Genomic DNA, 14317 nt, shown 5'->3' with positions numbered 1-14317 from the left:
AACATGAGATTGACCGCCAACCACCAAGTCTGACAGCAGATAAAATATTTGCAGCATTGTCGCTCACGATAGCAGCAACTTTGTGGGAAATATGCCACTCAGCCATAACATATTTCATGAAATTGCATAAGTTTTGGCTGGTATGTCGCTCATTATAATTTATACAACCAAGTAATGCCAATTGAAGTTTAGTCTCTTCATTTATAAAGTGGGCTACAATGGCTATATAGCTATCATTATTCTTGGACGTCCAACCATCAGTACTGAGAGACAATGCAGATACAATGTGCACTTTCTTTTGTACTTCATCCATTATGTCATTGTGAACACTTGATATTAAATTTTCTGATAATGTTTTTCTTGACGGAAGTTTGTAGCCTGGGCAGTGAGAAACTAATTCAATAAATTTTTGAAATTCTTTTTCTTCCATGATTCGTAGAGCGTGATGCCCTTTAGCAACCATCTTGACAACTTGTCTGTCTATTTGTTCAACCTTCCGGATTGGCGGTGATCTACGTATGTATTGTTTCATTGACTGTTGGGAGCCTGCTTCATTTGACGATGCTGAAATAATATTCTCAGACTCGGATGTGGTTTTATTTGATTGAAGTGAGTTTAAATGATATATTATCAGTGGTTGTCTTTCAAATGTTAATGGGATCAAAGCGTGTTTTCTTTTCATATGCAGAGTTAAATTTCCATTTAAACCTCCTGCAATACTGATTAATGTCGAACAGTGGTTACATTTTGCTTTTTTATTATCTGTGTCTTTTTCTTCAGTAAAATGTGTCCATAGGGAACTGTGTTTCAGTTTTGATGACATCGCAATGAATAAGCTAAAACAAAACATTAACCTTATAATCAAACTGATATACATTACACTACTTCATACATTGCATTGTAAAAGTTACAGAATATTTTGATAGTCATTTTACATTACAATTTACAAATATAAGGTGGTTACCTGTTAGCACATTATCAGTGTATTATTATACACTAACATTCGCTTGCTGCGCCTAAATAAGACAGTCTTGCCACCAACAATATAGTATAATACACTCCACTAAAAGAAACTAAACTGTACTGAACGATGAGATGCGCATGTACGTGAGAATCGTTACTCGTAACACGAGTCGGAAGAACGAAAATGCAGAGAGAAAGACATAAGAGAACCAGTTTGCCGCCAGTCTGATTCGTTCATGAAATGACTCATGTCTTCGGGAGTCGGAGGAATCTGTAATTGAAACGTGCGCATTCACAAGAGCTAAAGACATCTGATCAAAGAATATAGCATATAGGATAACATGAAAAGTATCTACAGTCGACAATGTCAAATGTTAAGTACATGGTAGTTAAGAATTTTTTTCACATACACACACAAATTTTGAAAATAATAATTAAAAAATGCTAACAAAAAATATGAGTGAAGTTAACAAAAAATGTGCTCCGCACTTATTATTTTTGAGATAGTTACTTAACACTGCATGTACTGGCATTCTAAGACAGTCATAAAAACAACTTGTTTAGTTTATTTTTTTATTAAATGACAAATAAATAATGTATGAAATGTAAAAATAAGTTTATTTAACAATGGTTTTATATTAGTCAAAATTTTAATATTAAATTTGTCATCAGCTGTCAAAATTATTTTATGAATAAAGAAATCATTTTGTAAACACTGATATAAGTACCTAATGTAATTATGTCTGACTTGTTCTCAGTATACACCACGGTTTGCCCACCGCAAAGTTACCCTGGGGTAACCGTGCTCGGACACGAGTATAAAGCTATCATCATCAACGAAACGATCATATTTGAAAATGTATCATTGCAGTTAACATTTGCAGCGATCAAGAGTCAATATTTTTGTAAAGTCAGTATCGGTTAGACGTCTGAAATTTCAGCTATCCGACCCGAGCAGATAACGATAGCCAACCAAAAAGACCAGCGACAAAGCCGTAACTAATACCTGAAAGGGAGAACGAGTGACGACTTTTGATAAGAGCCAGATCATGTGCACAGAACTAATAGAAGGAGATCGGAAAAAGAACGAACTAATGAACTGAGGAGCGAGGGATCTGGGAACTAGTTCGCGTAGTTCGTCTGTGGGAGCGCTCTTCCGAACTAGTTCGTTCGCGAACTACACAATTCTACTAGCCAACTTCTCCAAGCTCAAACCTTCAAAATATTGTATATAAATAAATTAAACAAATCTTTTAGTAAATAATAGAAACAACTAGTCATATTAAAAAAATAGTTTTAAAGAAATTACACCAAAAAAATACTACATGATGTTATTTACATCATCAGTCTAGGTGGTATAGATTGGTTATAATATTTGACATTGAACATATTTGAGTGCTGAAGACATTTTTCTTTTACTGCATGCTCATATTAGAGCCGTCCTCTAAGGACATGGCAGTAGAATTGCCAGAGGTGGCAGTCATTCTTCTTGGAGGTACATACCTCTACAGAAATATTTTAAATGGTGTACAAATTTTAAAAATCTCTCTTTAATGCCTAATATAGAGCAATTTTAGTGCTATTAGTAACCAATAGTTGTAGCCACAGTCAAAGATACCTGATGGGCCAATCAAAACTGAAAGGAAGCCAACATGGAAGGTGGGTTCCTGATTCAAGGCAATGTGAGGTAGACAAATCCAGCGTTACTAGAGGTTCACACGTGACAAGACTCGAGCTCTCAAGCCTCATGGTCATAGTCCATAGTAAATATGTTTTGTTGGTATGCCCTTTGCTATCTACTAATATGAAACTTTCAATTTTTTGTGCAGGTGAACAACTGCAAGTGAAAATTCTTATATCTGAGAAAACACATAGGACAAGAGGAATTCTTAATCTGAAGCTCAACCATGGCAATAGTTCTACTAGTTTTCAGATTACTTACACGTGAGTTATCATTTCATTTGGTTCTACAGCAATTGAGTGTTTCCCCATAGGCTTTCCCATCCACTTGAAATATTCAATTCATCACTCAACAAACAACAGCAGTTGATAGTGATATTAAAACAAACATTTGCAGAAATTATGCTGAATTCCAGGCTTTTAGTCCAGCACGTTTAACTTATAGAAACATGAATGGCCTATAAGTATACTGCCATTCCCACACATTCTTTAACTACAAATAATTATGTTAAAGGAACAGACTTCTTTGAAGCAATGCTGCCAACAACTTCAGCAAATTCTGGACAAGAGACAAACGGGCAATGTTTTTTACAGTACGTGGTGCGGAACTTTACAATCCGGTTACATCTCTTTTGTCTCCACAATCAACGGATGCTATGCTGCTGGGTAATATGCTTATGAAACTAACCAACCATTTTGAGCCAAAGCTAAGCGAAATAGTTGAAACTTTCAAATCAACAAGACATAGAGATGATTACCGTTTACATATATGGCACACATGGAACACATTGGAACACATGTTGCGGGATCGGCTCGTGTGGAGGGAGGAACAGAGTGGTTCAACATGTTCAACTAGCTAAAGACAAGCTCGCATTTAAATATGTGGTGGAAATTGCAATGGTAGCAGAAGCAACTGGAAAAACCATGGTGGTCTTAAGAAGAACTACGACCGAGCATTGGAGTAAAGTGGTCAATTGAATCTATACAGGACAAAGCCATGACTAAGTAATTACCCACAGGAACTATGAGGAGGCAAATGGAAAATTTAGCCACCAAACCGGACACAGAAGTTGTTATTGTCCAGCAGTGTTGGCGATGCAATGGAAACCACTTGCTAGATAAGTGTTACCTTGTCAGGACAGTTTGATGGTTTTGTTATAACCGGGAGCATGTTGAGCGTGCATCACGAAAAAGAAGCGTCAACCTGCTATGGACGCAACAGTCTAAGATCAGACACACAGAAAATTCCGCGAAGTGCAGCATTTGCAAACGGACACACCAGCAGATGATAATGCATATACTTTGTACAGTATGCAAGAAACAAATCAGCAGAAGCCTTTTTGCATGGAATTGTACCTAGATGGGAGTCCTCTTACCATAGAAATCAATACTGGGGCTAGCCACTCCATCAGTTGGCAGACGTTTAAATATCTGTGGTCTCATGAGCCCCCCTTAAAAAAAGGTAAGGATTGTGTTGTGTACATGATCTCAGCAGTATTTAGAAGTATTCAGTATGAAGGAGATAGAAGTGAAAACATAAGATGATAGATGGTACTGCTTGAGCTATTGGTGGTGCAAGGAAATGGGCCTAGCTTGATGGATTGTGATTGGTTAGAGCCTGTAGGAATTGAACTGGTAGGACTGCACCAACTTTTAATATATCCATTTAAATAGAGTGATAAATAAGCACCCATATATATTTCACACAGAGAACCTGAGAAAATATATTGGACCAGAGGTGTCATCACCATCCATCCAGGAAGCAGACTTTTTTTTTTCTGAAGTGTAGAACTGTAGCTTTTGCACTGAGGGAAAAGGTAAGTGCAGAAATGACCATCTACTGCAACAAGGTGTGTATGAACCAGTCTTGCTCAAAGTGGACTACACCAGTGTTGCCAATTGTAAAAAGTGATGGTTTGGTCAGGTTGTGTGGTGATTACAAGAGCACGCTGAACAGTGTGTCAGCGACGGAGGTACATCCATTGCCCACACTCACTGAGGCTTTTGCGATGCTTCAAGGCGGTCAAGTTTACATGAAACTTGACTTGAAGGAATCCTACCTGCAGGTCACTGTTGATAATGCCACAGCAGAGCAGCTCATAGTCAATACAATGAAGGGACTCTTCAAGGTAAGAAGACCGTCTTTTAGAGTTAGTAGCAGGACAGCTATTTTCCAGCACGTATTGGCAACACTGCTCGCATGAGTGCCAGGAACTTAAGTTTTATTGGATGACATATTAATAATGGGGGGTGATGCACATGAAAATTGGAACAGTGTCTATGAGGTCCTGGAGCAATTAGAATCGACAGGACTCAAACTGAAAAAGTTTTAAGTGTGTTTTTGCAGTAGTGTCTAAAATTTCTGTAACATAAAGTTGTTGGGAGGGGTATTTACCCATTGGAGAGTAAAGTCTAAGCTATACATAGTGCACCAGAACCAAGGAATAAGAAAAAACTACAGGCATTCCGTGGGCTTTTAAATTTCTATGAAAGATACTTAAACAGATCTGAAGTATTGGAGCCATTGCATATACTATTTGATGTAGGGACTTCGTGGCAATGGACTAAGACACAGCCAGGCCTTTGAGAGAGCAAAGTGACTGTCGCATAAGATCAAGTCCTTACATACTTTGATCTTGACAAGCCCTTGATCCTGACTTGTGATACTTCAGAGTGTGAGGTTGGAGCAGTACTAGCTCATGAGCTAGGGAATGGGGTAGTGGCTCCTGAAGCGTTTGGTTCCAGAACATTGCAACAGTGTGAGAGCAACTACTCCCAATTGAATAAGAAAGCTCTTGCAGTGTTTTTTGATGTAACTAATTACAGGCAGTATCTTATTGGCAGACATTTTAAAATTGTAACAGACAGCAAGCTGCTCCTAAGACTAATGCACCCTGAAAAACCTAATCCAGATACACTTTCTCCTCGGTTACTATGTTGGAGTCTGATGCTGGCCATGCATGACTGGAATATAGGCCCCTATTACAAATTAGTCATGCTGATGCTCTCAGCAGGTTGTATGAAGATTTGGGTGAGTCACTTGTTGACACCTTAAAAGTGGCTGCAGAAACAAAATAAGATTCCGTGTTAGCTCAGGTTATGGCATGTGGACAGCAAGGATGGCCAACTGGCATTAATGATGGAGACTTGCAGCCTTATTATGTAAGGCAAGATGAGCTGTCTGTGCACAAGAATTGTTTGTTGTGGGGAACTAGGGTCATATTCCCAACCACCTTACGAACAGTGATGATAAAGATGCTCCACACAATTCATGACTTTGACTGCATAATCTGTATGAAAGCAGTTGTGAGAATTGAGGACGTGGTAAAAGGAATGTGTTATTGGTCAAAGTTGCCTCATTTGCACTCTGCCTTGAAGTTTCGTAGCTACCAACTTGTGAATACATAGATACCCTACTTAAAGATTACTGACTCAATACATAACAAGTATCATTGGCAGGTGGCACTCAGTTTGAGAATCCTAGGAACTAAAGCGAATGGCACGGAACTGTCTTGGAATACAACACCGATGTCAAGTGTGCGGTTCAAAGGCATGTAAAAAGCATACCTATATGGGATTAGTAAGATATAAATCTTATACACAAACTTGTAAACTATAGTGGCACCACTTAAAATCTAACACAAATGCTAATATGCATATCTCTAGTTCCATGATATTTTTGGAAACTTAGTTACCTAGGATTTTTTTTTATTCTTAGAAAGACTTCTATGGGAAAGGAGCTGGGACAAGCACGACCTACTTCACTTAGGATGTGTTTTCTTTAAGTGGAAGATGTGAGCATGTGTCACATTCTTGCCAGAAGTTGGGTCTGCTGAAGCCACTGTAACAAGCATCAAAAAAGGCTGGACCTGAATGGGGCCAATCCAACAATACAAATGTTTGGCTGATATTCTGTCAATCGTCTTACTCTGAGTATGTGCTTGGCACATTATGATGTCACCTGCCCTGAAAGAGTTAGGAAAACTATGCTTATCATACTTCTTCTTACTGTTATCTTGTGCTAGTTTAAGATTTTTATAAGCTCTTTTCCAGATCTCTTGGATGTCCTTTTGATCATCAGACAAAAGGTCTCGTAAGGACCAAAGATTGGAAAGAGGGGTGTTGGGCGATCGGTACATGTAAGTTGGAAAGGTTGGTTTTGTGTCCCTCATGGCGAGCGTAATTAAATGGCATCTGCAACCACACCAGATTGGTGTCCCATGTATCCTGTGGGTACGCATGATATGCTACGAGCGCCAAATGAAGGTTTCTGTTGAAAAGCTCTGCATGTGATGGCTTTGGGTAACGCTGTACATGGGTCGGCTTTCCTATAACATGTGGTGATATGCTGAATGCCATGAGAGGAACACATATTTTTGAATAATTTAGACTAAATTGGAAACCATTATTGGAGACAATTATAAATGGCATGCCAGAAATCTTGGAAGATATAGTTTTGCAAAGATGAATTAGTGGTGGCTGCTATAGCTTTCCTTAATGTATTGAGCCAAACAAGTTTTGAAAATGTTTCTTTGTATACCAGTAGCATGGTTTGTCCAGTTTTGGAACTGGGAAATGGTCCTAAAAAATCAATAAAAAGTTTCTTCTTAGGTCAATCAGCTAGATCGGCAGACAAATATCCAAACTGGGTGTTTTGGGTAGGTTTGCTGAGGGCACAGAGTTTGCAAAGCTTGACACATTCAGAAATATCACGATGTATGCCATCGCAATTGAAATGATGACGTATTCCTTCAATTGTTTTATAGGTGCCCAAATGAGCAACTAGAGGAGATGTGTGGTAATACTGGAAAATCCTATCTTATAAATTTTGGGGTGAAACTACTTTTACAAAGATTTTGATTGTGGTATCTGACGATACGAAAGTCCTTTGGAAAATTTTAAAATTTTGGAGCAGATTTTACTTCATAAATGATTTTTGAAATGTGTGGGCCTGATTGCTGGTGAGATTAAAGGTCTTGGAATGCTAAAGGAAAATTGGTGAGCAAAGCAAGAGACACATTTCAAGGATTCTTGTGGCCGGCTCCCTGGTTTCATAAGGAGGAAATCCCCTTAAATTTAATATTTATTGGCTTACTTGTAGTTTTGTTTTAAAATGTTTTTAATTAGCATTTTTGTTTGATGTGAACATTTTTGGTTTTAATATTTTTGTTTCAAGTTTATGTTTTGGTTGATTTGGGATCTTAATTTTTATTTTAAAAAGACTTTAAAACAGTTCTTAAACACTTTTACAGAAGTTGGATATAAATAGCTGAACTTTATTTGGTTTAAGTATTACAGTATCTGCAGGTTGCGCTGCACGCTTGTTGAGTGCAAGACTGGCACCTTGAGCTGAGGACTGCGAGTTGAGTGCTAGTAACGACTCCGCTGTTGAAAGGCGTAAGACTGCGCGCACGTGTGGGTGGGCTTGACAGTTGGCTATGTGTAACAGCGAGGGGGAACTTGGTAACTGACCACGGCACAAGCAAAATGCACAGCCGTGTGTGTGTGGATGTGTGGTTACCCACGATGGCTTCGAGACGTCCATTCAGCCACCCCTAGGTGGTGTGTGCAAGCACATACTATTGAAGTTTCCAGCACAAATTTGCGATGAGTAATTTAAGGCTTACACATTTTAAGCCTTTTGAGTGTACAAGAACTGCAGAATTGAGTAAGTACTGTCTGTCTATTTTAACTTACTTTTGTATTGGTTTCATCACTCCAGCAAGTTTTACATGATTTGAGAATTTAAAATTGCAAGTACTTTGCCAAGGTGCAAGAGTATATTGGTAAAAACATCAAAACAGACTTAAGGAATTATTACCGTTAGCGCAAGTTGAATTAACTTTGATTTTGCCTGAAGCTAGTCAACTAGTGGAGTAAAATTCCACGAAAAATGCAAATAATTTTTTTTAACGATATACAATTACGAACAAGTTTGTAGGTAGTTGCATGATTGCAGTTGATATAGCAACTTTAGTATTATTTTAAAGTTTTATTAATTTAATCATTGTAATGAATTTTCTTATTTGCTTATTTTCACGAAACAATCTAGTTATGATGGAGAGTTGTTTTGTAATGATAAAATTGTTAATATTTTGGTGTTTAGTTTTCCCTGGTGCCAGGTAGCTTGTTTTTAAGAAAATTTGCATTTTTATCACCCTGCATGATAGGGAATTTTGTTAATTCTTTTGTGGTATTTAGATTAATAATAAGAGTTTTAGTCATTCTTACCACTGATAAATAAATTAATTAAATAAAACTCATCAAGACTTATTCTCTACAATATATCTGCATTAAATGTAACACAAAGAGGAGAATAATTGTGATAGAATACTTTACCATTGTTTCTTTTCCTGCACATGAGTAAAATAATTTTTATGAACATAACTTTTTATAAACAACAGAATAATAAATTTTGTTTATATGATTTTTGCTAGACTTTATAGTAATAGTGTATTTAATAGTGGTTGTTCTTCATGGTAAGTCAAATTATTCTGCTTAAAAAAGGTTTATATCTATGAGGCCTTAATAAATACCTACACAAGTTTTTAAATCATGTAATTTTTTTTAGATAGTACTAACTTTGTTTTGCTATTGGAAATAGACACTCATAACGCACAGCACTGCTGGTACACATATCTGGTTGCAGACTGATGGACACTGTGAGTGGTGGCCATGTGCTGGGAGCCCTGGCCGCGGCAGAATACGGCTCGATGGACCCTCTGCGTAGTCCCAGCGTGACTGCCACACTCAGCTACCAGTCACTCAGCTTCCAGACCGCCCCCGAGGCAGATAGGGACCTGCCCCCACCTCGCATATACCTGGACGAGGTGGTGCTCTCCGACATGCGAGGGAACAGGTCAGCCAGGCTTGTGTTCACATGCTGCCTTCCATCAGGTGAACCGGGTCAGGTTCCCGGCAAAGCTGCAAGTGGGAAACGTGGTGGTCTTTGCCATGGTTGGTGGGTTTTCTCGGTCAAAAGATCTCTCAGCCTCCGAAACATACGAGTGTGACCCAAATTTCCTTCTAACTTGATGACTTTCCCCACAGAACTCACCATTAGCCTATGCTGTATCTACTGTGCCGTTCACCAACCATCCAGACTGATGAACCAGACAATACACTGTAGCAAACATGATGTACCAGCTGCAGTGCAATTTCTGCGATGATAAACTCTCCCAGGCAAACAATGAATGGTCACAGAACAGGCGACAAACTAGTGATAGTATGTGTAGCATAATACAATAAGAATTGTGACTTGTCACAATAACAGAGCAGCAGAAAGTTGAGGTGCTGGCAACTATAACAGGACTCCATCATTAAATACAGATACTCACCAGGGTTCAATACAAAACAAATTCTTATCTGTTTCATTCAAACTGCCAATTTAAACATCTCTGCATTTCCCCTTCTTCAGAGTGCTAGGTTCACAAGTTACAACTCACAAACCCCAACTCGCCACTCGCAGCTGCCTCTTACCACTCGAGGAAGCTGGCCCAACTAGCAAAATGCCATGACAATGCATGTTTGTTTTTTTTAATGAGAGTGTGTGTCTAAAGTTCAGTGGCAGCCTGTGAGTGCTTGTGTTCAAGTCCATTCTTCTTTCGAAATTAGTTATCTAGCTTCATATGTTTTCTTTTATAATTTATTATAGTAGAGCGAAAAAATGTTACTGTTATAAAATAAGAGTAGATTTGCTATGGACTCTAAAAATATTGATTCTAAAGTAACAGTGACTTGTCATATTGCAGTCAAGTATACTACAGAAGTCTCACGTGTAGTTTTCAGTAAACACACTGTATGAAAAATCCAGGACAGCTCTAAATCAATAGCGTTAAAGTGCGTGAGAAGTTACTGTGGTGATTAGCAGCATGGTGTGAACAATCACACAAATCAAATAACAGTGTTACTGTATTGTTTGTTTTAAACTGTTTTTGTTTTAAATCATCATTACTGGCACATTTCTTAATTGTATCAGTGACTGATATAAGGGTGATAAATCATTTGGCTACAATAAATTATTTACATTATTTACTTGAATGTCATTGTTAAGAAATGTGTGTGTACACACACACACATACACACACACATTTTTCTTTTTCATGCAGTTTCATTTAAATCTCCGCCATAAATTGTATATTAACAATGCTAAATAGTCATAGCTTAAAGTATCATAATTTTCACTATACCTTATAAATAAAATTTTGCTAGTAGTGTGACATTTCTACTCCAAATTTGTTTTTTTAATTTTTTAATAAATTCCCAACAAAATGATTATTATCAAACAAATAATTAGTAAACATTTACACCACAACTTTTAACCTTTAAAAGAACATCAAATAAACACTTTTGTGCACTACCATAGATTAATGCACACAATAGGCAAGGTGTACAAACAACAGCATTCAATTCATAAAAAAACTGTGAACTTGGATTGAAAAGTATATTAATTTAGTTGAAAGTGTTATGTTAATGCATCATTTGAGGTCAGTGTCATAATTATTATTTTTGTGAAATTATTTTCACTTTATAGTATTTTAGACACATTGTATTAATGCTATGTAAATTAGTAATCCATGAGAGAAAAAAAAACTAAAGCTATTCAAGCTTGAAGAAAAGTTGGAAAGGAAGAAATCAGGTTAAAGTTGTGTGCAGTATGGTGATGATAGTAAGTACAATTTATTGTTAAGGAACATGCGAAAATTAAGGGGGGGAAAAAAGTCTTATTAATCTTTACTTCTTTGTGACTGCAAAAGGCCTCATTCAGGAAATCACTATGGTCGTGAAAATTCTTTAAACAAATAGTTTAAATATATGTTATGTACTCTCTGGTTAATATTATTTGGAAACTAGATTTAAATACAATTCTTGGATATGTAGTAATGTGACAAAATTATTTTTATGCTTTTCAGATGTGGAGAGATATGCTTCCAATCCTTTATGAAAGTCTTAAGAGATGAATCAGTTTGTTTTATGCTAAGCATGTTTTAAAAATAAATAACAAGACAACTTTGATACTATTACTTTTACTGGTTACAACATTTAAAAGTTGCAAAATAACGAATTTTTAATTCTGTATAAATGTGTAGGAAAAAGATAAACTAAAAACAACATTAAGGTACTTTTTCATGCGATTTATTATTGGCTTTGTTATGTTTGATATATTATTTATCAGAGTTAATGTGGGAATGAAATATTTTCAGTGCTTCTTATATATACATAATGTTAATTAATTAATTAGTTTCCTTAGTTGTGGATGAGAAATCAGGATACCGTAGAGCATGGCATAGAAGAAAGGCAGCACATTATCAAGAACACGAACTGTACGGGAGGTATTGTTGGACCTGCGGCATACAAAGTAAAGCATATTTTTAAAAATAAAATAGAAACAACTCAAAATCTGACAGTCGTTAACATTGAACAGATAGAATTTAAAAAAAAATTATTGATTCCACTTATCAATCATGTGGTTGATCACATGTCTCGACGTGAGGACGATGATCAGCAAGAAATCTTAAGTCCTTATTTTGGCATGTTAAACATCACAATCCAGAACCATCATTACATAATTGTTTGCAAAGTTTTTGAGGGAAACAATTCCTGACTTGCAAGATTACATCGCTTAACACAACTTTTTCCATAAACAACACAAATAAGTCAAAATGCCAACCAGCGATGATGATTGTACAACAAGAAATGGCGACCCAGAAAGATACGCCAGGCTTGTCGGATGGTGAAAGGATACTCAGATGTATTTGACAAAGTTGCTGCTGGATTGTGCATGCGACTTCATTTTAGTATTTTTAGAACCTGAGAAGGGGGGTAATGAAAGTAGCCTAATATAAGAGGAAATAATCAGCATATGTACACAAAGTTAAATGCCAGGATGCTGCCAAGTTGCAGAAAGATCTTGGGGAGAAAGTTCACATGTCACATAGACATAGCTAAAGTGGCGCAATGGCAGGGGTGAAGAAATACCAGATGTGCTCTGAACAGTACTGGCTAAACGTGAAAATGAGCTTCTTAGGGCTAGCGATAGGAAGCTGCCTGCTAAAAGAAAAACTGGCTAAACTTTTAAGGCCCAAAATGTTCAAATTCCTTTTTAAAATATAATAGATAAATAAAATTTAACTTTATGAAAATTAACCATTTAAAGGTGTCATAAAATGCCCTAATAGTGGCACAGATGCACGATAAAAAAATGCTCCTGTAACTGACCCAATGTTACAAGCAAAAGTAAAAATGTGTGCATTGCTTATGGCCATTAACATCTTCCAGGCCAGTTCAGAGTGGTTGCACTGTATATCATGGAAAGTTATGTATGGTGAAGATAAAGAAGCTGACACAGAGGTGTCAAACCAGTGGAAGGAAGAATAGCTAGAGAGTATTTTTAAGTGTTACTCATTAGAAAATATTTTTAATGTCGATGAGACTGCCTTCTTTTGAAAGCTTCTGCCTAACAGAACAATGGCTTTTAAAGGTGAGATATGTGCCAGAGAGGAGTTGAATCAAAGGAAATGTCAGTAGTCCTGTGCAGTTGCCAGATTTTTCTGTTCTGGTTTAAGTTCCTTTAAAATACCCAACCCAAAACCGACTTTTAAAATCTTCAGTTTTTGTTCCGGGTATTTTTTGTACATTTCTTTTACCTCTTGTAAGTTTATCATGTGGGAAAGGTATAAAAAAACATTCAATGTAACCAAATTCTTGCAATGGAAAAATTCACAACAAATTGTTTGTCAGAGAGGATAGTGACAATGTCAGATGTGATAATGACGAAGTCGGACATGATAGTCACAATGTTGGCGAGGATGATAATGTCAGAGAGGATGATGAGTGTGTCAGAGAGGATGGTGACTGTCGGAGAGGATGGTAACAAAGTCGGAGAGAATGTTGACAATGTCGGAGAGGATGATAACAGTGTCAGAGATGATGGTGATAATGTTGGAAGGGGTAAGAACCGAAAGACACCATCTTGGTTTTAACAATTTTTGTGCTATAATTTCTTTGGTTGATTTTTGTCTTCGTTAAAGCATAGTGTATTTAAATAGACTTGCTGAAGTTATCTACGGGCTACTGCAAACATTTTTGTGTGTGATCCCTCCTTTAACAATGAAGTAATTTCAAAGAATAATGAAACAAACTGTTATAGCACAAACAATTGAAAAAATATGGCATCTATCAGTTCCTTTCATATTTTTGTGGTACTTTTTTTTCTGGTTGTAATGTTACAATTTCTGGCCATTTATACGTTAAAGGTAGGAGTAGCAACAAATTTTGTCTCTGTGACAACCCACGACCAGCAACATGATAGTCGCAGGACCATTTTGCTGCCGGGGCTTCGTCGCTATAGCGACACCATAATCACTGAAGCTTCACAAACAGAAAATTATGGGGGACATCATTTGTAATGTAGATGTGAGAGATGGTAGGTGTGAGAGATTTTAAAAACATTTATATAATTATGTGTTTTTGTGCATGACACTAGAAAAACCAAGATTTTAATATATTTTTTTTAATGAAATGCTTGTTTTATAACATTATTTTATCTTGCTGTTCAAGTGTTATTAATATTTACTGTGTGACAGTAATCAATAAAAAAAATTTGAAATTATTTGTGCTCAGAGAAACCAAAATAGCTCATATAATATTGCCATTATTAATTTTCCATTTCTCT

The 14317-nt window shown here is 36.7% G+C and overlaps 1 protein-coding gene and 1 long non-coding RNA gene across 8 annotated transcripts in view; one reads left to right on the top strand and one right to left on the bottom strand.

Moving 5' to 3' along the window:
* Positions 1-14317, top strand: part of LOC134527898 (pancreatic lipase-related protein 2-like) — a 72417-nt gene that overhangs the window by 46997 nt on the left and 11103 nt on the right. For all 7 annotated transcript variants that reach the window (XM_063360912.1, XM_063360914.1, XM_063360910.1 and 4 more), the window contains 2 exons: positions 2793-2907; positions 9293-9502. In XM_063360912.1, coding sequence (XP_063216982.1) covers positions 2793-2907; positions 9293-9502 — 325 coding nt within the window. The remainder of the gene's footprint in view (positions 1-2792; positions 2908-9292; positions 9503-14317) is intronic.
* LOC134527905 (uncharacterized) lies at positions 8326-11010 on the bottom strand. Its single transcript, XR_010074312.1, has 2 exons — positions 10833-11010; positions 8326-9567 (listed from the first exon to the last, which is right to left on the bottom strand). It is a non-coding gene; the product is annotated as an uncharacterized LOC134527905 (long non-coding RNA).

The sequence above is a fragment of the Bacillus rossius genome, chromosome 1 (assembly GCF_032445375.1).
Source record: "Bacillus rossius redtenbacheri isolate Brsri chromosome 1, Brsri_v3, whole genome shotgun sequence".
NCBI classification, from domain to species: domain Eukaryota; kingdom Metazoa; phylum Arthropoda; class Insecta; order Phasmatodea; family Bacillidae; genus Bacillus; species Bacillus rossius.
The sequence above is the reverse complement of the archived record's forward strand: the minus strand, read 5'-3'. Positions and strand labels throughout refer to the sequence as shown.